The sequence below is a fragment of the Dicentrarchus labrax genome, unplaced genomic scaffold (genome assembly GCF_905237075.1).
Source record: "Dicentrarchus labrax unplaced genomic scaffold, dlabrax2021, whole genome shotgun sequence".
NCBI classification, from domain to species: Eukaryota; Metazoa; Chordata; class Actinopteri; family Moronidae; genus Dicentrarchus; species Dicentrarchus labrax.
In genome coordinates, this window is record NW_026136710.1 from 21,466,483 (window position 1) to 21,490,897 (window position 24,415).

General features: G+C 39.1%; 1 protein-coding gene across 2 annotated transcripts; it reads right to left on the reverse strand.

The window, feature by feature from the left end:
• st8sia3 (ST8 alpha-N-acetyl-neuraminide alpha-2,8-sialyltransferase 3) lies at nucleotides 1-23,762 on the reverse strand. Of its 2 annotated transcripts, XM_051411987.1 has the most exons (5): nucleotides 22,735-23,762; nucleotides 15,627-15,656; nucleotides 11,589-11,708; nucleotides 9,037-9,594; nucleotides 1-5,815 (listed from the first exon to the last, which is right to left on the reverse strand). In XM_051411987.1, the coding sequence occupies exons 1-5, from the start codon at nucleotides 22,986-22,988 to the stop codon at nucleotides 5,533-5,535; spliced, it is 1,245 nt and encodes a 414-aa protein (XP_051267947.1). In that variant the 5' UTR covers nucleotides 22,989-23,762; the 3' UTR covers nucleotides 1-5,532. The 2 variants fall into 2 exon arrangements, with proteins under 2 accessions (XP_051267947.1, XP_051267948.1); XM_051411988.1 differs by lacking the exon at nucleotides 15,627-15,656.
• Between the last annotated feature and the right edge of the window lie 653 nt (nucleotides 23,763-24,415).

Here is a 24,415-nt window from a genome sequence, read left to right on the forward strand (position 1 = left end):
TCATTTTTAAGTTCATTTATTTCAGCTTCTTTTCTTTAGTCTTCTATGAAAGTAAACTGAATATCTTGGGGTTGTGGACAAAACAAGACATTTGAGGACGTCACCGCTTTGGGTTTTCACCATTTACATAGACCAAACAACAATGATTGGCAATGAAAATAATTGGTAGTTGCAGCCCTAAACCAAACCAGACAGGTCAAGGGGAAAGCATCGTACAATCAGTTAACATCCACTCAAAACAAGACAGGATCCACTTTGTCAAATTGATAATTCCATTCATTTTAATAACTAAATGATTAAATAAATACAGAGTAGATATATTTTATTTCAAGTATTGGATGAATAAAACATGTTGTTGATCTACAGCATATTGTGTATGAATAAAATAAATGTGGTTTTAGTTTATATTATTCTTCATAAAGTGATCTCTACAGACATCGATATGGATGGAGCTAGCGTCATTCGAAATGCAAAAAATACATTCTGGAAATGGTTTTACCTAACATTTATAATTTATGATATTTTATATAACAAAAATAGACAAAAGAATTCAAAAATGAAATAGTTACATCATATTGACTTTAACAAGTTTGTGATGTGTTCAAGTCAAAAAATAACATTTGTACTACTATTATTAAACAGTGAGCTAACCTTCATGCCAACAATCTTTTTGTCAAAGTCCTGAAAATGTCACGCTTCAAGTCATAGATATCTCATGTTGGAATAAAACTGTAAGAGACTAAAAAACAAACAAGAGGCAAAAACGCAGCTAAAATTCAGCTGCAGATTACAAAAATAGTCCCAGTTTCTCTCATTTTTGTTGTCTAACACTTTGCAGCAAATATGAACACATGAAAAAAAACATTGAAAAGAAAAGTAATTCCCTTGCAAAAAAGCACAATAAAATGAGCCTCTACTGCTTCATGGATGATGTACTGGCCTCCTTAAACATCCTAATAATAATCATAATTACACTCACCTTGTTGAAGAACTGTCTGTCTCTTAAACAACCAGACCACTTGCCTCTGTAAAGTTTACACTGTATATTTATGTTTCTTCGAGGAGAATGCCCAGATGCAAATGCCTGATTGCAATGTGTGGGATAATGGGGACACAACAGGAAATTATGAAAATTATGAAGCTACAAAAATATGTATAACTTCCCACGTAATAACATTTCAGCATTTCAAATCAGTAATACTTGATGGACTTGAAAAACATTAACATACATCAAAACACACAAAAATGCATCTGTAAACACACAAACACAGACCAAAGGAACCATAAATGTAGTTCATACAACTTTACCCATTCACAGTAACCTGAGTATACAAATAATGCACACATACATGTGGAATGGCAGAGGGTCAACATTTATTTCTGTCACCAAATTTACGAAAATTGTGGACCAGGTTGTATTTTGCCATTAAATACAAAGAAACCTGATCAAAACCAAAATAATTTCTTATTTAATTTATTTTTTTCTTACTTCTTATTTTTGCAGTTATAATATGTAAAAAAAAATCATGGCTGTGAGAGTATGTTTTTGTTTTAATTATCTAAGGTTCCTCTTGGGTCAGGCTGTGTTATGTTGGACATCTTTAAATCACATCAACTAATACTAACATTTTCTTATATGTATGGTTATTCTTCTTTTTCTACATGAAAGCAGTGTGCTTCAGTGTGGGGCAAACATCTGGTTTTATGCAGAAGACCAGAGTTTGCCTGTCATCATTGCTTCCTTGTAGATTCATACCGGTAATCCATCAGCAACAGTCTGCACTCTTTATCCTTGGCCCTTTTAGTTAATTATGTAATCATATAGAGCAATTTAAGGATTTACAATAAAACAATTGTTTTTAAACGAATACTGATTAAGAATTTTTTCACTGACCCAAACAAATTAATTAATTAATTAAATATACATGATAATATGAAATGTATCACAAAATAATAATTTCTTCCAAATCACCAACATATAATACTGATAATATCTGAAGCAATCAGGATCATAATTTTTACTTTTGTGCTGTCTGAGTCTCAAGGTGCGAGACAGATTTTAGGATCTGTGTCCACTAGGTATCTTTTCCAGTTACTATCAATTGCACCTGCCTTCCAGAACTTCAGGATAACATTTTTTCAGACTCTCCATGTTACTTCACCAACGCCCTCTAGCAGAAGCAAATATAAACTAGAAGATTGCACTCAGTCAGGTGCATGTGGGTGGGGAACTAGGAGTGCAGGGCAGGCTGTGTGTCCACAGTGTCTTACCTTGGTGTGCAAATCTGGACAGGAACAATTAAAAAACACCACTGATGACAGCAACAAAACAACAAAAGAATCTGCCAACACAAACCTGACCACCACGTACTTGTCCCAAGCAGAAACAAGATTCCAATCTGAAGCAGTTGTTGATCACTTGCGGCCCTCTACACGTTCACTTTTTTTTTTTTTTTTTTGGGTCCAGTAGTATGCGAGGTTAGCGGACAGTTACACATGGATACACGCCCACACCTCTGTGTGAATGGAGCCACCTGGGGATTCTTAACACTATGGGATAATAAAGCTATATTCTAACATATATCACCAATTTTCAAACCATGATCTTTTTTTAAAACACACAAATTGAGGAAGGGAAATTATGATAACGTAAAAAACAGAAACAGTAGGATACTGGCTGAAAGTGAATCTTCCTGATAAGTTGCATAGTGCTGGGTTCACAATCACCATTAGTAATCTTTACAAAGTGGATTGTCACTTAAAAAAAGAGAAAACTATCTCACTGAGTAACAAGCTAACAGTAACACCTCAGATTTGTTGCAGTGCTAAGGTCTGTACAGTTGCATTTTACAAAGTCAGCAAACAGCCCTACCTCTATCTTCAATTGCGACATCTCTGGTATTAAATACAACATCCCTATCTGTGCTGTTAAAGATGTCTCGTGGACACACAACCTGACTCAGAGTTATGTGTGTTAATATGTCCTTACATATTATGGTTGTGCTAGTTGTTGCTGTGGAAAATTGTTAAACTGTACAGTACCACTGTATCAACCTTGTTTCTAGCAAAAAAGCTGTAATAAACACACTGTGCACTACTTGCCCAGCACCAAATGGCAGACGGATAAAATTTGCGATTTGCTGGTGAAGAAAGTGTAACGTTTAGCAGCTAACGAGCCCAATATTTTTCTCAAGAGTTGGTAGAGACCAAACCGGAGCTAAAAGAGAGTAAATACTGGACTTACATTCATCAGGTGGACACAAACAACTCAAAAAATGATAATGTTGCTCTGTGTCAGCTGGATGTCTAAATATGAAGCTGGAACAACTTTCTGTGGTGTTAATATGTCAATGTTGCATTTTCAAAAATTCTGGGAATGGAGCTTTAATAATAAATTTACTGAAACCTGGGTAACAAATCCAGATTTCGTATGAACCTGTGACTAAATAACTATGCATATGACTAATCTAATTATTTATCTTAATTTTGCACTCATTGTAAGTTATTGTATGAGAACTTCTGCTGCATGCCTAAATTTAAAATGTTTAATGTTTTAAAGTGTATCACTAGCCTTTTTCCATCCAAATTTGAACAAACGTTCAAGTAAATGGGCAAAAGGAAATGCAAATGAATGCTTTTTTTCCCTCAACTACTGTTATGCAATTATTAGGAGTTGGTTCATCAAGATAAGCAGTAGGTGGTACCAATTCTCCAGTCGTAAAATTCAGAAGAAGAGGTCACAAGAGATGGCAAGATTCTGTAATTAAAAGAATGTCAGTCAAAACCTCCAACGATGAAAAACAATCCAGCAAATAGGATGGAAATTTGACATTTCTGTTTTATGAATTAATGGGAAGAAGTTTCCATCAGATTAGTGTGGAACTGGGTGTACATGGGTGTATAATATTGCCATGGGAAAGATGAGGAGACTGTCGGAGCTGAAACCGCTGATCAGTCATGTGAGTTAAATGTTGGATACTATGATGTTTCCATCTCCCATTAAACGTGTTAACTCGAAAAAGGAAAAACCACCTTGTTTTTGAAAAATTTAGGACTTTAGGATTTTGTAGTTTTCATCAACTTTTTCTAATGCAATAGTTCTAAATGTGTTCTAAACAATGTGTGTTTTGACTGTTCCTGGTACATCCAAATGTTTTGACATCCAACAGTGAAGGTGATGCACCCATGTGGCATGATTCTTTTTTCTCACTGATGTCAGTGACAAGATTTAGCTGAGTCCACTATAACTCTTCCTTTTCAGATTACAGATCAGTATGTCTAATGCTGGGATCAGACTACATGAAATCAGCCGGAGAGTAACCGGACCCAACAGATGGGAGGTTGGGAATGACAGTTGCTAGTTTTATTCCTTGTAGAATGGAAGACAACTAATGCAGCATTTAGGACACCTAGAAATGTCCCAACAAAAAGAACAGAAAAATATCTTTTTTGCCTTCTTTCACCTAGTGGTTAAAAACATGGGGAAGTGAAAGAGGAATGATATCGCCATGATCAGGTGGAACAGCAAAGTTGGTCTTTGGAACCTCCTAACTGATCACCTATGGAAGTCATGCAAGTCATGAAAGACGGAAAGCTCGGCCAAGTTTTGGCAGAAATTTATGACTATGATCGCCTAATGTGACACAGTGGCCTCTCAAGGGCAAGGGTATTGTGTTGTCTGATCCCAGCAAAAGAAACGCAAGAGCTTGTGTTGATGGTAGCGTGTTGCTTCAGGTACTGGTGAGAGGATGAAATACAATTCAGGAAGTACAGTTTGAGTAACAGATCCATGAATTTGAAGGCTTATCAGATGCCAAATCACTGCATGGCGGTTTATAATAATATGACAGGATTTTTCAACTCTGGAAAGTTATCAGCAACAATCCTTTTCTCTACAATTGAATCTAGGAACAATGTGCACGTGCACATATCTGATTGGCTCACACAGTACGTTGCTGGATGACATCGCACTGAATTGCAGCAAACAAAGTGCCAGGTTCAACTTTTTTGCCATTGCCCCTTGCGTCAGGACCCAAACTGCGTCAACACAGTAGTCTCATAGAAATGAACAAGGGATCCGCCTTGTTTAATGCAGTCTGAACACAACCTTGGTTTTAAACTGTCCGTCTGCTGATTTGTAGCTGTAGTGCTGAGAGTTATGGGTGATAAAAACACCATGAAGCAATTCAAAGTTGTGATATTCTGCGGAAGAGCAACATTGCCTAGCTGCAGTCACCTTATCCAAAAAATTACCTGTGGTCCTTTTTAGATTCTTGAGCAGTAGAAAATGAATAGACTCCATGATTCTTGAGCTGTTGTGGTTCGTCTTCTTGAGCACAGGATTATAGGTTTTTGCTCAGGGATCTTGGACAGTTTAAGAAGCCATTGCAACAGCTCAACCTTAGAGGCAAGGTTTTGCGTTTGGCAAAACCACATGAATCCTTCCCTCGCCTGCCTTGTCTTGACCACCCTGGCCTGATGAAGCGTTTGAGAAGAGTTTGAAGAAGCGTTGTGCCTGCTGCAGTTTTAGGCCTAAGCACAGTGGGAAAGGGTGAGCTTCAGCAGTCCCTCTGTATGCATCTTGTAGAGGAGTTTGAACTCAGCTGGCAGCTGATGGGACTCCTGCCATTTGGTGGTGAACTTGGTGCCCTTCTTGTCGTAGTAGTGGTATGGCAGCTCCTTACCCGTGTTAGGGTCCCAGCCAAAGGGCCAGAAGCCATACAGGTGGATCTGGTCGCACATGGAGGACGCCAGCGTGTACATCAGGATGCCGGTACTCAGGCGCTTTGGCGACAGCTGCTTGGTTTTCCAGTAGCTGTTGAATACAAGTGACGAAAACAATTACACACTGAAGATCCCATTTAGACGTATATACAAATCATCTGCTTGGAACTGTGATATGTATCTGTTCTTAAAAAGAAGAATACCCCTTCCACCTCATTAAAAATTGCAGAATCTATAAATATGTTAATTTTGTTAATTTCTTTAAAAAAGTCCATTCTCAGTGTATATGCACTGGTGGCTTCAGGTTTGTACATCACACTTCCACCAGGTTCAGATTTTCAGTGAGCACAGAGAAACTTTCCACTTTCAGCAGATGAATGTGAAAACATCCTTCTAGTGTCAAACTCTGCACAGACATCATTCAAACAGCACACTGTAGCAAAAAGAACAAAAACTCATTTGAGATGAGGGGGATTTTAACTTCCTTCATTCTTCAATTTACATGGGTAAAACAACCTGACTTTTATCCTGAATAGACCAAAGTGAAGCCCTTTCAGTCATTAAGAAGTCATTCTTACATTAATGATTCAGTCTTTAAATTTAACTTTTAGGGTTACATTTTTAAAAAATGCTTTTCCTTCCTCAACTACAAAAGTTGAAGGACCAGTTCTTTGTTTAAAACTGGCTTGTATTAGAGACAGACCTATTTCTATTTAGCTGTTTTATAAGTGTATTATCATATAAATTCGGAAGCATTCGTCATTTGTAATGTGCTTCTGCTTTAATAAAACATTTTGCCCAAACTTGTCCATTTTCTACATGTTTACCTTTTATTTTGATTAATTCAATATAATGTATATTACACAGCACTAATTCCATTATAACAAGAGTCATACCATTACTCATTCTATGTTCTAACAGAAATATTTTCATCTTTCACTAATTAATTCACATCGCTTCTACTTCACCATTTTTATCACTATTAAGCTACAGTGAAACTCAACACTTCGTGTCTAGATGTAGAACAATAAAAGCCTTCATGCAGCTCAAAGAGCATAATCTCTCAGTTGCTTGGTAGGCTTTGACCAAGAATCAACTGCAGGAACTGTTCGGTTTCACTGATACCTTAACCGTGATAGAAAAATCAGAATTAGTGAATGAACTGTTTTTCGGTAGTAAAAGAAAAACAGTAGCAGAATGATGAGTATGACGTGACTAGTTAGTGCAGTGGAAACCTACATTTTGTCAAATTTATTTTTTATAAATTAAACAACAGGTAATAAGAAAGTTGTTCTGATAAAAGCGATGTATGAATTTGATTAATATCCAATCAAAAAGAATTAACTGTTAGTAAAATCAATGACTTCAGTTGATTAAACAAAAATAAAAAAAACTAATCTGACCGCTGCTAATGCTTTCAGCAGGCAGTACTGCTCTGGTGCATCACAGAGTGGGAACTCTCCAAACTGGCCTGAAAGAAAGCATTTCCAAGAGTCCTTGAGGTGCTGAAAGCCGTCTGAGCTGCTTAAACGTGGTAATTCTTCCAGAGCAGGTAGTTTTAATGGGATTGGTGAAGATTAGGCTACTGTACGAACAGCCTATTCTGCTGCTACAACACTAAGCACCAGACCTAAATCCCTCTCCACACGCACGGTTACAGCTCTGTGCCATACCTTTCGCTAAATAGCTGTTTCCTTATAATCCGGCTTTGGAGCCTAAATCTCCTCTTTGCCATAAAGAGCACAGCTCAATACAATACAATACAACCACACATTAGCTTCCAGAAACGACAACGGGACATTTTAAACACAGACAGACATAAAGACAGTGAGAGACAGACTGATGGGCAGAGAAAAAAAAACACAGAAAAAAATGAAGTGAAGTTTTGGGAGCGTTGACCGTCCTTCAACAGGTGTAAATGGGGTCTAATTGTATTCAACTCCACTTTGACCAGAAAATCACTGAGAGGCCCAGGAGTCTGAATAAAACAATGTCAATATCCATCATAAGCACTGCCTTATGACATACGAAGCACTTAGTGAAACTGTTGCCAGTGAAGATAACCCAAACACCAAACACTGACTTGATATAGCATATTATAGCGCATAGAGGCCCAGTCTTGCCATTCTCACTAGAATATCAAATATATATCAATCCGCTGTTGAACATAGTCTTCAAAATCTTTTCTATTTTCTCCAGTTTGAGTAATGATTGCTAAAAACTACAGTGCCCAGCTGTTTTAGGAAATAACTGATCCTTCTTTTTAAAGTGAAAGTATATATATATTTGTGAGCCGTAACTAGTCAGAAACAGACTAATGCATTGTTGGTTTGGTTTCATTGGATTTGTTGACGGTTTAAGAAATGCAATCTGTGTTTGTAAATACACTCAGACTGCACTGCAACTGAATCAGCCAGACCACACCTGGAGTTGAGAGGTCCCATTGAGCACCAACTGGGGTTTCAACATTGATTTGAAAACTGGGTGATATTCTGTCTGAACGTCTAAGAGCTCTTTTCACCCTCTTTTCAACCAGCAAAACAGAAATTTGTTGAATCATTTTGATAATTTGTTCAGTTGTAGGTTGACACAGAGATGATATTGACTATATAGTAAGATTATAGTTGGGGGGTATCGCAATGGGAGAAGTTCTGTATGTAAAATAAGAAACTGTGCTTACTGCTGTAAAGCGCATGTGCAACCACACAGCACTTAGGCATATTGGTTACAGCTTTGACTACTCTAACGGTATATGCACGAGGACTTTTAAATATTGCGAGAATATTGTCTTCAATCTAATAGGGATGTTTCTTCAGGAGACTGGGGTCCCATGTGAGGCAAGTTTTTATACTTATACTGGCTTTTAACTGAGAAATTTAGATAATTTGTTAGTTAAGCTCCAAAGTGACAATAGGTTATTGCCTGCAAATTGCCGAGGATGAGAAGTGTCACTATTGTAAGTCAAAATGAAATATGGTCTAAATTGTCAAAGTTTAATATACGTCTTCAAATAGTCGGCAAAAAAACTTTGGCCTTTGAACCCATTTTAAACATCTTTTCACCAGTGACCATATTTAATTTTGAACTTCTTTTCAATGTAAAAATGCTCACTGGGGTCACCTAACTCCGCCTCTCCTCACCATCTCAAGGAAGCCCAGCAAAAAGCTACCAGAAGCCCTTTTATAGCAAGGGAACAATAAGTACAGAGCCCATACAGCTGCATCACTTCGGACACAGCTTTTAGTTGATAAGTCTGCCGGCTGGATGTGGGTCTTTGTTGTGATCATACTGTAGCATTACAGTGTTTCTTACCTGTTGACATACTGCATGATGTTTCCGGGCCAGGCCAGCTGGACCTTCAGCTGGCCTCGATGTTCCACGAAGAAGTCAACCAGTGTCCTCGTCACTGTGGCTGACGTGTGGAAGAAAAATGCTGGGATCCACAGGATGGCACCGTCCAGCTTCTTTAGGCTCAAGAAGAAGTTGTTCCTGTCCTGCACAGTCAGTAAATTGTTGTAGTATTTCTCCAGGATACTGGGGTTAAAGGTTGTCATGTTGGTCCGTCGCCCAACGTCCTTCTTAAAGATCTCAGTCGGCGCGAAGTTGCAGCGGAAGACAAAGTCAAACTTCTCGATCTGAGGGCCACAGCGTGAGCCGGTGAGGATCCCACTGTTGCCAACCACGGCGCAGACATTGTAGTGCTTGTTGATGATCTGTGAGGCCTCAGGGAGGAGCGAGCGGAAGTTTTCGCCAATAGAGAAGACGTATTTGTGGCTGGAGTAGTCATAGTGCATGAGCTGTCCGATTCGTACTGAGCCTCGTGTCAGTGTGAAGTTGTGAGGGATGTCGATGTACTGAGAGATCTCCTTTCTACAAGACAACAAAGACATTTTTGTTCATTACTGCATCCTCACTGTAAGAATCCACAAGTTAAACTAAATAATATCTGCACTTTGTTTTGAAGTTTTTTCATAGTACTCATACATCGTTCAGCACTAGGAAATCTACAGGGGCTGCGAACCATGAACCTTCCAACATGAAATACATGAAAACCAATGGGTTATACTAAGGATGTTGCTGTTAATATGTCTACCTCCTGCAGTTTTAAATGTGACAGGGGAAGGGAAGTCAGAGAAAAATTTTAAAACTTGTTTTGGTTTACCTATGTTGAAACATCGGACTATTCGACATTTGCATACTCAAAGCCCCTACAAGTAACTTTCATTCTGTGTTGATTATGGCGGCACTTGTGTACAAAAGCAGTATTGTTTCTACCGCTTAATTTTATTGATTTCGAGGGGAATCCAACTGAATCCAACCCAGTGGTAGGCATTAAGACGAATTATATAGAAATAGCCAATCTCTGATTGTCTTTTTTATTTATGTAGGTCATATAGAGACAGTATTAAATTGAGACTGTTTCATAACCAGTTAAAAACTCCTTGTAGTACATTTAATAACAGTGCATTGATATGCTTATTACATATGCTTGTTTAGTATGGAAGCCATTTTAAATTAATAAATTGAAAAGTTAAAGAGCCAGTTAAAAAATACTTTTAAATACTTCTAAATCAATAAAAGCAGAACTATCTGCATGAAAAGTTGCCACCGGAGGGAAGGAAGAAAATCTTTTTCGTCCTAATTTGTGTGAAGTGACTCTTTACATTAAACAATGTATTGTATTGTAAAATGACCACCATAGTAATACAGGGAATCTTTTGAAGTGTTGCTGTTTTACAATGTTGCTCATCAAGGAATTCTGGCTTATTTTATAGCTCTGTTTATTATGTGGTACAGTCACAACTCTTGATGAGACAGTTGGCACAGTGAACACAACAAAATGCAAACAATGGGTTAAAGGAAAAAAACCTTTGAGGGCTTTAAACCCAGTAATCAGCAGAAACAATGATTATGATGACAATGACTCAGATGTAATGTAGATAATTCTCAGTCTGCATTAAACATGATTCATAAGCAGATTTATGTTTGTGGGTGATGTAGGAGCAGACTGTTCTCTTGTGTTATTGATGCTTTGTTTTTTTTAACCTTTGGCCTCTACAAACCAGATGAAAACACATTTTGTGATATTAAAATACATCAGTATCAAAGTCAGCATTTAATTTACTGGTGCTTCCTCTCAATTGATGATCAGTTTATCTAAATGTGATCTCAGCCCTCTGGTTGCACAGAAACTACTTGCTTCTACCAGGGATTCCACTTGACTTGGACTTCGACTGCGACTGTGAAACTTTTTGACACTGAGGATTTGAAAAATATTGAAAGCAAAAAAATTCAAGCCAAAATGCTTGATTTGAGACCTGTTCTCAGGGACATCAGACTTGACTTAAGACTTGATTTAATAAGTTAATTGACTGTTCTTGAGTTTTTAACCCTTAAAGGTCTAGCGTGTAACATTTAGGAAGATCTACAGGCAAAAATGGAATATGATATTTCTATATGTTTATATATAATATATATGTTTATAACATATAACATAGGTATCCCAAATGAACTGAATGAGTTATATAGTTATACATTTTAATTACACATGTTGATAAATGGGTTTAATGAGGAATTTGAAAGGGTTCGGAACAACATAACACAAGCCATTTGGTTTCAGCAAAAACCTTTTCTGTAAACGATGAATGCTCCATGTGAATGCTGCCTCATATTTTGGTACTGCGACATCGCTGAAGTGCCCTTTGCTCAGGAAAACAAAAGTTTAAGCATTTTACCACTGATGCTCACTGCCTTAAGTGCTAAAAGCATGCCGAGCTTTTAGGACTCCAAAACTCTTGCTTTTGTGTTTGTGTGTGTGTGTGCGTGTGTGTGTGTGTGTGTGTGTGTTTGTGCGTGTAACCTACTTCAGCTGTATAAAAGCAGTGCTGTTGTAGTTCCATTTAGAGGAGTTCTGCAGGTCCTCGCTGAGAGAGTTGGTCAGAGGAGTGAAAGCTGGATCCAGATACTTCATCGCCAGCTGGGAGCTACACGGACGAGGAGGAGGAGATAGAGACATGGAGGTTAACCCAGTCTCCCTGTCTAAGGAGGTCAGCTTCATCCACTTGCACTTCACAATGTTTTGAATAGCATTTTAGCTCTTCTAATTCAAGTTTGTGGGTAATGCAAAACATCCTCATTTACCTGCAATGAAAACCTTTAAAGGCCATTTATCTGACAGGTCAAGAAACACAAGCAGTCAGGCAATCAGACTGGTTGTAAAACAAGCTAATTTATCTTGGAGGTAACAGCAGTTACACAACAGGTCTGAACTGAAGTTCCGATGCAAAAATGCAACAAATTTGTGTGCATACATTTTGCAAAAGGAAAATTCTATACCAAATTTGAGATAGAATTGTACACTTTTTTGTGTTACATTTAATTTTCATGCCCTGGGCAGCAGCAATACGAAACACTGAAAAAGCATTTTTCATGCCTCTTAACAAAAGAATAAGAAAGTATTGAGTTCCTCCAATCAAAGACAACTAAAATATTAATTCATTGGCTTGCAAGAAGCAACAGAAAAACAAGAACTTGGTAAGTACTCACTTGTGTTAAATATCTTGCACATAAATGTAAACTTGGTGTGGAAATACCTAAAAAGTCTAAGTGAGATCATCTAACTGCAAGTGTTTCTTGATGTTGTTGTAGAAATGTCTACAGAAATAAGACCAGATAAGAATTGTTCTTTCAAAAGCTTCAGTTGGGCTCTGCATGAAATTAATGATTACTGATATTTTGTCTCTATCAGAACCATCCTCACAAATGCCTCCAAAAGAAGCTGATTGAAATGTGCAAGTGTTTGACGAGCCATTCAGCAAATATAGACCTTTTTGTTCCTCTAGGGAACCAGCTGCAGTGGAAAACAGATTTAGACAGTTTTATTTACACTATCAGCTCAGTGTAAACGCAGACTTTCAGCCTCTTTCCTACTTCCCTTATTAAAATCAACCCAGTGCACTGTAGGAAAATGAGCAGTAAGGCCAAACTGTTGCAGAATTCCTGTCCATCTTAGCAAGTTTTTCATAAAGTTAATTTGAGACTATGTATATGTGGAGTGAAATAATTGCCCTCCAAATTTTGTTTCATCTACTTTAATTTCAATATGGTTTTTAAAACCACTGTTCACATTTTTAAATTATGTCTTTCTTACTGCATTTCAAGACATTTAAACTGCATTAGAAATCTCATAGCATCACCTTGTTGGTAGTTTTTTAAATATAATTTTAATACTAAACATGTACTTGATACACGTACTTGATAAGATGAACACTTTATTTTTTTTTTGCAGTGCAAGAAGCCTCTTCCAATATTAAAACCAAGACTTAACCTGGACATTAACCATGTACTAAGTTATTATTAAGCTTTTCTAATGCCTGATTTTGGCATGGAAACCTTGACATTTTTAATGTATTTGAGTTTTTCTTGTCCATGGTCCTGTCCCTGTTTTCAGGCCAGAACAGCTTTCAGTTCCTTCCATTTCCTGTAAAAGCAAAACTCTCATAGTCAAATGAGAAAATTTACATCAATTTTATCTCTGTGCATCTGGTACAGGAAAAGGTCCAGCATGTGTTTACCCTTGCTTAGCACAATGAGTGGAAGCATCGGAAAGCCTGACTCCATCAAAAGATACAAAAATATACTGTCTGATTTACTTGCATCTTGTTTTGTGTGTTTGTTTTGTTCGGCAGGTGTACAAGTACTAATGTGAAAATAAAACATTGTGGTTTTAGCAGCAGTTAGCATTGGGGCATTTTTTTTCTTTTTACTAACAACTGCTAAGGGCAGTAACTGCACACAGCATCTCAAAAGGTCTGTCCTCATACTGGGGTTACAGGTTTGAGCTCTGTCCTAACTCTAACATTAGCAAGTCATTGGTGTAGCTAACGTTGGCTTGCTGGTTATGCCCTGGGTGGACATCTCACAGAACCTGGACCTATCAGTCATTCAGTGTTGTTGAGAAATATTAAAAATGCTGAAAATACAAACTCACTGGACGGTAGAAAATCATAGTTTGGGGGAAAAGAATACATCAGGTGTAAAGCAACAACAAAAAACTACATGCTCAATTCAAGGACATGGAATTCAATTAAAGACAATATAAAGTGTGTAAAATGAAGGGACCTCTTCCTCACCCTCAACTGGAGGGATGATTTGTATGGGTGTTACATGGAAGAGATCCTAGTCAAGGTAATTTGTGTTTGTTACTTTACATTTGCCTGATCTAAACTAATACCTTACCAACCATGGTGAGGTTAAATTTTCATCATTTCTCATAATGTGATTCAGAAACGCCTGAGTGATGTCGCTCCAGTCAAACCTACCAAAATGTGAAAGTAGCTTCCTATCCAACCAGATACATGAAAGTCAGACAGCTTTGGGGTTATTGGAAGGTCTACATTTTCTCTTTTGATGGAGTTAGGCTTTGTGTTAAGCTAGGCTAAACTCGTCCTTCACCTCGCTTTGCACTGGACGCACAGAGATGAAACCAATCTTCTCATCAGAGATACAGACAAATACAAGATACAGATACAAAAAGGTTTTCCACAATGTTGGAAAGTTGGTTTAAACAGAGATTTTGCCTTTTTATTACTAATCTTAGCTAAACATCAAAATGTCAAGGTTTCAGGTCGAGACTCTGCTATGGCAGACACAACTGGTCAAATAGTATTTGCAAGTAAATTTAAGTTTGGTTCATTTTGCATTAAGAACAAGGTCAGTGGAGTTTACTGCATCAGGGCAGTTCAGACAGTGTCAGAGGTTTGATCACTGAGATTTTGACGAAACCAGACACCAAAAGCTTATGTGATCATTCAAACATTCTGTAACTCATACTGTCCTACATGGCAAACTCCACGTCAGTGATGCCCGGCCAGTCTAAAACAAACCTTAAAAAGCATGTGTAAATACTGTTTGACCTGGATCTGATGGCAGTCAGACCTCCAGAAGCTCTATATTGTTGTTGCAGCGTCTGCCATCTTTGTGGACAGTGAGGCTCAGCCAGAGAGGCGCAGCGCTGAATCAGGAAAAGCATGAAATAGGGACCCAAGAATACTGTAGAAATACTAAAGATGAGCAAATTGCAGATCTCACTTTGCATTAAGACTTCTTAGTTTATATGCTAATATATTGACATTTCAATATATTCCGGATTTCAGAAATATTACTTTATTACTAAGTTATTATCTTGGATGCAGAAGATAATAACTAAGATTAAGATTAAAGAATCATTGTTTGGGCCTCTGTACTATTTTGTTACTAATCCCCAAATGTGTGGATGATTCATGTCAGTAACAATGGTTCCTTGAATACAATAAGAAACCTGTTAATAAGATAACTAAAAACTTCTATATTACTGCAAGTTTCTTTATTAGAAATATATAGTGATTTAATAATGGAATTCTGTTCCACAAAATGAGATCTGAGGATAATTTGGAAATATAATTTGAAAGTTATGTTTACTCTAAGTATTCGTCTAACTGATTAATTTCATGCTGTTTCAAATCCAACACCACACCATACAAAAGGCTTCAGAGAAAATTCAGGGTCATAGACTCGTTGCTTTGTCTCTTGTTCATGACACAAACTGTTTGGTGGCTGCAGGTTTCAGCTCGGCCAACAACAGCTGAAGCAGAAGCTGCTGATGGTTTTACGAGAAAGACCAAAGATTCTGCTGCTTCCACGCTTCAAATGATCAACAGCAAGAAGTAAGCTGTTTGGTTTGTTGCTCAGAGTCAGACCATCGGTGGGTGGGCGGGTAGGGAGGTGGGTAGGTAGGTAGGTAGGTAGGTAGGCAGAGTAAAGATCAAACTCCCGTAGAAGAATAAAAATATTCAAATAAAGGAAAAGGACAGACAGAGCACATCCTTGCGTTTTTAATTAAAACGTCAGCACTCTGTATTCACCTCAGATCGGGTTTGCGAGGTGGCCTCTCGCTGCAGGAGGAATGTAAAACAAAACAAAAACTCACTTACTCTTATCTTAATCATCACCAGTGACTTTAAGATTACATTAAACTGACAGAAAGGAATATCTAAAAGTAGACTATAAAGACCTGGCATGCAGAGGTAAAGTGCATTTCAAATACTTACTTACATACATCACACAGCACTTGTAATATAATACAGCTCTAATGTTGATCATTTGAGTTGCAACAATGACAAAGTGCTGACACAATAAGAAGACAAACATTTCAACAATTGGGCACAGTAAAAGACATTTTTGGTCTATTAACAGTAGTACAATAAATTGTGGAAGTAAACAGGAAAAAACTGATTCACATTAACTTTATAAAACTTTGTGTTTTATTGTAGTGGTGAAATAGTTTTTCTTAACCTTTAGTGGGTTCATGTGTACTGCAAAATCCTTATTAAATGTTAAGTATGAATGTATAAAAGTTTCTTAAAGAAAGCTCTGCAAAGGAAGGTCGGTTAGGTCACTTATCCAGTGAAATATCTATTGAATGGATTGCCACGAAATTTGTTACAGACATTCATGATCCCCAGAGGACGAATCCTTTTGAATTTGGTGATACCCTGACTTTTCTCTAGCATCATGAAGTTGAGGTTTTTTGGTTGAACTATTGGATGGACTGCCATGAAACTTGGGCCAAACATTAATGTTCCCCTCAAGATGAACTCAAATAACTTTGCGCGTCTACGCATTTTAAGCTTTCCATGTGTCATTTACTGTTGTTAGAGCTGCTGCATTTTAGGACGTGGAGGAAAGGACGAAGTCAGGTGATCTTCGTCTTCATGGTAACAATAGTCAGGCGTTACACAACAGTCTCAGGTTGGTTAGATTTAGTCATCACAACTATTTTATTAGGTTTAGGAAAACATCATGGTTTGGGTAAAATAAGTATGCTACTGACATCCAAACTACATAAGCAAGTTAAATAGGTTACGCGACAAAGAAAGAAAAATATACTCCTGGGTTTGTTTGACCCATCGATCCACCCAACCTGCCGTCACTCTTTGTACCTCACCTGACATTTCTTTTCTCTATGATATTTGTGCCTAAAATAACACAAAATTCTTCATTGTCCGGCAGCATTAACCTTTCTCTCCTGGATCTTAACTGAAGGTACTGCTCTAGGAGGGCCCAGTTACAGAAAACACACCCGGGGTAGCTCCATCAAGCATAAACACTGCTTCAATGTGGTAAATTTCATGAAAATCCAACAATTAGAGTCCAGTGGGCCTAATGGTGGTGCAACAGGAAAGGTCAGGGGGCCACTAAGGTAATTTGGAATACACTCGTTTTCATTGTAATTTGACCCATAGTTTTTCAGAGCACATCATAGACCATCAGATGGACTAACACCCTCGTCATCCACTGGCAAAACCAAAGATTCCCATGAATCACCATGTTCCTTGTGATAAACTCCACAACAACACAGCGAGAAATTTAGATCGGTCGACCAGCAGAGTGTTTTCTCTTCAAAATGCTGCTCTCCTTCACATCTAACTCACTCTGAGCATAACCTTGGCCTGTGGTGACGGCGAGCAAAGAGGAAAATGATTACAGGCGGGAGGAAAATGAATGTGGCTCTTGCGCTGTAAATCACAGCCAAGGACGGCTCGCTGGCCTCCAGAACCTTCATCAGAACGACGCTGTTTTAGCATCACACTCTGGACCTGACCGAACATGTCGGACAAGAGATTTACAGAGTGATTTCACATGGACCTGTACTGCAGTGGCCTTACTAAAACCTGTTAAAAAGTATCACAGAGCTCTCCTGGTGTCAGGCATCCTGTTTGGACTGGAATCAGATGCAGTAAAAATGCAATAAACCTAGGTGTAAACACCTCACACACACATACACAGGATCTGACTATCTAAACTAGTTCTGGAGTTGGTCAGTCACAGAGCCAGTAGAGGCTAAAGTATAGGACACATTAACTACAAGTATACTTGTTTAGCAGTGCACAAACAAACTAAGTACTTTACCATTTTGTGCTAGGAAATAGTAGCCCACTGATTTTTCCCATAGACAATAATACGCAACATACAGATGGAGCACTGCTGCAGCTCGGATCGGCATAAAACTCTGCTGGTTGAATCATCAGTACCAAAGAGCCCATGGACATAAAACTTCACCGGAGAAGTTCACCACGATTCGGATTCCCATGGCGCATTTCGAAACATCCAATCACATTGTTTTGTTACCAACTGCATCAATCCACTTTTTACCATTTCCGATCCGATCCTGATATTGTTTTAGTATACCTGCTGATACCAGTACTAATACAACTTAATTAAATTGGCAGTCCCTCAAAGTGTTGTTTTTCCACACATTACAAACTGCTTGCTCTGTCGGTTGTCTTACTTTTCAAGACTAAAATATCTCTAAAAACATGTTGAGTTAGCCAACTGTTAGCTCACTCAGTTGCAGGCTGTTTCAGGTTACGTTCATGGTCCATCTGTACATCTAACTCTTAAAATTCTATGACCCGGACCATAAAGCATTAAAAAAAAAAATAGGGGGACTTCTGGAAGTCTTTGTTAAACGGTTAATAATTAATTACTGCTGCAACATTTTGGCTATACACTTAAAATTTCATTACATAATTCATAGAACCATCAGACTATGGAATCTGGATTTGATTGGTACATGGATTGGTGACATCACTCCAATATATGTGAAGTACATCAGTACAGGCACCCAACACCAACTCTAACTGCATGTTTTAAATATGCTCCCACTCTGATTTGTGCCTCTGACTGACTTCTTCTCCATAGCAATGGCGGCTGAAGCTCGTGGATTTTGTAGTTTTTAGAGCAGTCTGCCATTCCAAACTGATGGACATGAGTTTCTGCAAGAGTGACAATATTGCTTCAATAAAAAATGTGACATGTGTATACTGGGTGGGGAAAAAAACACCAGCAGCCCTTCCCACTTTGGACATTAAATTAGGTGAGTTGCAAACTATTTTTTATACTTCTTTATACATTTTTAAGTGTTAATACTTACTTCAGAAACCTTCAGTTTATTCTAATGTTTTACAGCGGGAGTAGCTACTAGCTACTACTAAATACTAGGTATTTTTAAAGGGACATTGTGTAGGAATTTCTCCCATCTAGCGGTGAAATTGTAGTTTGCATTCAAACGAATAGTGCTCTCTAGTGTCTTGCGTTTTCAAATACATAGGGCAGTGACAAGCGCCTCTCACTGATCTCCTTCTCCGTTATAGCTGGTTTCAGTCATGTGACGCTGGCTCCAAACGAAAACGCGTTGTGGATTAGCTACACAGGTAGGCTAGTGCTTTATGTCCCTCTCGCCGATTATAGTTTTTCAAAATGGCGGAATGACATGGAAGCCTCCATGGACTTGCCCGTCCAATGTATATACAGATAAGAAATTCTTCGCTTATGAGGATAAGTCAGATCATTGGCAGAGGTAATTTTACACCAATGAGGACACATTTATGAATGAAGACATTGATTTTAGCTAATAAAATACTTAAAACACTACACAATGTCCCTTTAAAGTATACCATAAATTGTCACTATATGTAGGATATTAGCTGCAGAGAGAAACATGCATTTTTTAAAATAATACGTAAACGTATATTGGGACAAGCAATCATTAGAAAGGTTAAGTATATATAGATTTTGTCATATTTCTGCTCTGCTCTTGATATGTTGTTGATTGCATTTTCTGTTGCTAACTCAAGACTTACTCAATGGTTACCTGTTGTCTTGATAAACTCAGTATATTGTACATTTTCACAGAGCAAGTACAACAACCCTGCTATATCATACTCACCACTCTGTTGTCTTTTTTAATATAAATACAGTTGCTGTTAAAGCAAATGCAAACAATGGGCGGAAACAAATATGTTTTAGTCTTAACTCTATATTAGCATAAAATCAACTTGAGCAACTGTAAAAAATGTATTTAAAAAAGTTTTTCATTGCTAAAGAGGTTTTATCAAATTTCAATTTGCATTTCTTAAATATTTGTAACTAAATACTTCCCAATGTGCATAAACCAACCAGACAGAAATGTGTCAATAAATGTTCTAAAGGAGAAAGAGAAGAGCTGTGTGTTAATGAGCTGATCTAGTTCACAGCTGTGGGATTAAGTGACAGATGCCCTGTTTTCCTTCAGGCTGATACACACTCACACTGACTGAGAAAACACACTAATATGTGCTACATTCAGACCAGTATATCAGGGCAAAGCTGTAACCTCATTGTAAAAAAAGGTTAGCCAATCAGTATCATCCACCACTGACATGATAGATTGTCTGTATATTTATGGTCAAATGTATTAATAACACGCTTGCTCTCTGTTAGAAAATACAAACCTGAACTGATACTGCTGAGACATTTTGATCAGATATTTAAGAGACAGCACGTACAAGTACATTTCTGGTGGAGGAAACTGCCTCTGTAAATGATAAGGTTGTCACTAATCATCTGTCTTCACCTTATCTGATGTTTTCACCATAAAGACTGTAAGTCTGATTTGAGGCTAAATACTTTAGCCTACATATAAATATACGTATAGCTTCTAGTAGTAGTAGTAGTAGTAGTAATACCAACCGTTTGAGTAGTAACAATAGTTGTACTGTAGCAGAGAGGTAGTAGGAATAAGAATTTGTTAGTAATACAAGTAGCAAAACAGAAGTAGATTCAGTGGGAAAATAGTATTGTGGTGTTACTACTGGTAGCAGTACTAGGAGGAGGGGAAGAGTTGGAGGAAGAAGAGGATGAGTGCTGGTAGTGACAAAAGCAGTAGCAGTAGTAGTAGAAGTAGCCATAGTGGTAAAGTAGTAGTAGTCGTTATAGTATTATAGTATAATTAGCAGTTTCTGCATCACAAAGTTGAATATTTTTAATGTATAAATGACCTGTGTGCATTAGGGTTTGAGCTGGAGCTGGGAGGCAATTTGCCTAGCTTAGCATAAAGACTGGAAGCAGATTTTCAACATACAACTCCCATTACAACAGCTCTCTAAAGAACCTAGTTAGCGTGTCTCACTTGTGTAATTCCTACAAAAACAAAAATGGCCGCAGGGACTAGACTTGTGTCGTCACTGTGAGATAAGCAGGAAGTCACTGTGCCCAGCTGCTGTTTCACAAAATGACATATTACTGTAATTAGTGAGCTTTAGAGCTGTTGGCAGTTGCAGGTGTGAAATTTGGACCAAGCCAGGATAGCAGTTTCCCTCTGCCTCCAGTCTTTATGCTAAGCTAGGCTAACCATGTCCTGACTTCAGTTCAGTACCAGTCTGGATCAGTATCAAACTTCTGTTCTAACTAAAGAAAGCAAATAAGTGTATTTCCCAAAATGTCATTTTCCTTTAATGTTTTTCACAAATGATCACCTGTTAGCGGTGATATTTTTTAAAAAAGGTTTTAGAGTTTACTGTCAGCACAGATTTATGTCTGTCAGCAACTTCCGTCTAAAAACAGCCTCGATCTCCTTCTACGCGGAGGTCAGATCAGTGCTTAGTTGGCTGTTCTGATATTTTGTCCACCTCAGCTGAGCAGAGGGTTTAAGCATATGTAACCAGGAGCCCATCATCCCACAACACAATGAAACCTCGTCATTTTATTTCACACGCTTGCTAATATGTTGGCTACCTTCAGTAAGAGGCTTGTTTACATGAGAACTGAACTACTGTAGCTAATGCTAGCAGTCATGTGTTGACCCCTCACTGTGACCCCTGTCAGCTTGGTCTTGGGTTTTAACTGATTGCTGGACTGAGCATCTGAGGCAAAGTTGTTTGCTTTTTAAAATTAAGCGAGTGAGTTTTCAGACTTTCCACCAGTGGCTCAGAGGCAACAGCGGGTCGCCCCCTAATCGGAAGGTTGGTGGTTCGATCCCCGGCTCCTCCCGTCACGTGTCGAAGTATCCTTGAGCAAGATACTGAACCCCAAAATCGGCGTATGAATGTGTTTCTGCTCGATGGGCTTTGCCATTGCTGTGTGAATGTGTCTGAAAGGGTGAATGTGGCACGTAGTGTAAAAGCGCTTTGAGTGGTCGGTCCATTTACCTGGCTGCAGGAATTTGCTCCCATTCAGCCTCAAGAGCATTATTTAGGTCAAGCTGTTGGGTGATAAGACCTGGTTCACAGTCAGTGTTCCAGTTCATAAGGTGTTAGATGGAGTTGAAGGCAGGGCTCGGAGTGAAAGAGCATGGAGGTAGATGGGCATGTAGCAAAGACACTGGAGTTTGCGTCCCGTCACAATCCACAAGTTAAAGGCGCAGTGTGTAACATTTAGGAAAATGGAGTATAATAATCATAGGTATGTTTTCATTAGTGTATAATCACCTTTTTTTGTTATTTTAGAATGAGCCGATATTGTTATCTCACACACGCCGACGGTAGGTTTCTATGGAGTCCACTATGTTGAACTGCCATGTTTCTACACTGGCTGTAGATATGCACTTTGTGTTTCTCCTACACACTTTACAGCCCGTTCTCATTCCCAGTTGTTAAACACAGACGTGAGCGGTGTTCAAACCATGAAATACAGCCGGCCCAAAAGCACACCAAAGTATGTAGATAGGAGTGTCCATAGAATTTTGGCCTTATAGTGTGTAAATAATGTGAATTGACATTTTAATACAGCAGAAGCAAAAACACTATTCAGTGTATCATCCAACCTATAGATGATGACAAATACTGCATGAAAGCACAGCGGCACAGTGTGTGAGCTGACAGGCCTCAGACAGCAGTGAGGCCTTCATCTGGTCAGAGCAACGCCTTCCTGACCTGTTAACAGCTGTTTCAGCAGGTGAAGTTGATGCATTCTTCTGATTAGATTGCTCCATTACATTACAGAGAGGTTAATGTGCAACTCAAAACTATAAAACAGCTTCATGTATGAGGATTTAAGACTCAGTCAAAACATAAACAATCAATAAATGCCACACAAGGAGGAATTCTAGGTCACATTCAACTGGTCTTTCTACCCTGTCAGCATGTACACACCTGAAATAGCTCAAACTAAAAACCAAACAGCTGATCTGATGCGAGCCTGGCCTGGACTCACCGAAACCCCGCGTGGAACATGGACAATCTGGGTCCTCCATTAGGTCCGTATCTGGGGGTGCTGAGCAGGAAGTCCTTCTTGATGGACACGTAGCTGATGAGCGACAGGATGAGCAGCGCCACGCTGAACATGACGAGCCCCAGCGCGCTGGCTATCCGCACCATCCTGCCTCTCTGCGGACACCAGCCCCCCCGGACCAGAGGATCACTGACGGGCCAGGTCGAAGAGATAGCGAGTACCCAGGCGCACCGCATCCGCGGCAGAGGGAGGGCGTGGGAGCGGAGACGGCGCGCGCTTCACGCAGATCTCAGAGTCCATGTGGTGCGGAAGAGTAGAGGCGGTGGCGCGGCAGCGGCGACGCATGGGCGGCAAACAGGAACGCGGAGATGCAAAAGGCCGGACAGGCGAACAAGGACGCGCAAACGGCGGATTTAGGGACGCTTTCAACAGAGGACATGAAGGCTACAGAGTCCGTGTGCGGAGCGGGACTGAGGAGCGGGAGGCCGCGTTATTGCAGCCGATTTCATAACCTAAATACGAGGCAAGGAGGTGACGACGCGTCTGCGGAAAAAAGGCGCAGGGAGAACGAGTGTGACGCACTGACAGTCCATGAATCGCAGAATGAAGAGCCGAGGAGGGAGGAGGGAGGTCTTGGGAGGTTTTTCTGCGGGCATGCAGGGTTAGATTGCAGCCGGTTTCATAACCTCGAGGCGGTGAAATGAAGCGGCGACGTCCTGCAGGGAGAAGATGGTGGCGACCGGCGGATGCTGCTCCCTCTCGTCATCTGCATCGTCGGCGGCTCTCTCCTCCTCTCTCCTGTGGTCTAATTAATTAAGCCGGAGTGTCGCTTTAAGGAGACGCAGCTTGTATCGCGGTAATCAGATAAACAGCAGCAGCTGCATCCGAGGCGGAGCTCTGCGTCCTGATGGAGGCAGAGGGACGCAGAGAGGATACCCGCCGCTCAGACTCACCAGAGGGGGTTGCAGGGGCGTCAAGTATCAGTCTGAAGTCAAACATCTTGAGAATCACAAGGAGATATAAAAAAGAAAAAAATCTGTTTATGTAAAAGTACAAATATGTCATCTTTGTGGAGAGACTGTAGTGTTTTCTACGCATTTCTGGACAAAAACTTTGTTTTTCTCATACATTAAAGATGATAAGTGCTAAGTTTGTTTTGTACATGTAGGCTATATGTAGCCTATTGTTATGCTATGTTCTTTAAAGGTCCAGTGTGTAACATTTGGGAATATCTATTGTCAGAAATGGAATATAATATTAATCTTAATTTCATTAGTGTATTATCACCTGAAAAGATAAATCGTTGTGTTTTTGTTGCCTTACAAAGAGCCACCATGTTGAAACGCCATGTGTCTAATAGCCTAGGAAGGACCAAACACTTGCTTTAGATTGGTCGGAGTGGATGGATGGGTCAACAAACTTTAACGAAATCAAACTTTAACACAGGAGACAACAGGCAGTCAGTGTTCGTTTCTCTTAACAATGACCACGATCGTTCCCTAACCTGAACCAACTGTTTATTATTGCAACCATGGACTTTTCCTTACTGGATATTCCTACAATATGATTCACACTTTACCCCAGCATTATAGGTTACAGATATAAGCATATTCAGCATGGAAAACTGAAGGTTTCAATAATGTCGATCCTTTTACGCAATTGT

Bases quoted from the DNA above. Each gene is read 5' to 3' on its own strand.
- st8sia3 (XM_051411987.1), bottom strand. From the start codon at position 22,988: ATGCGGTGCGCCTGGGTACTCGCTATCTCTTCGACCTGGCCCGTCAGT. The intron at 11,709-15,626 runs GTGAATACAGAG...TCGTCCGTGTAG, and splicing joins CCTCGCAAACCCGATCTGAG to CTCCCAGCTGGCGATGAAGT. The intron at 9,595-11,588 runs GTAGGTTACACG...GTTGTCTTGTAG, and splicing joins ACTGCTTTTATACAGCTGAA to AAAGGAGATCTCTCAGTACA.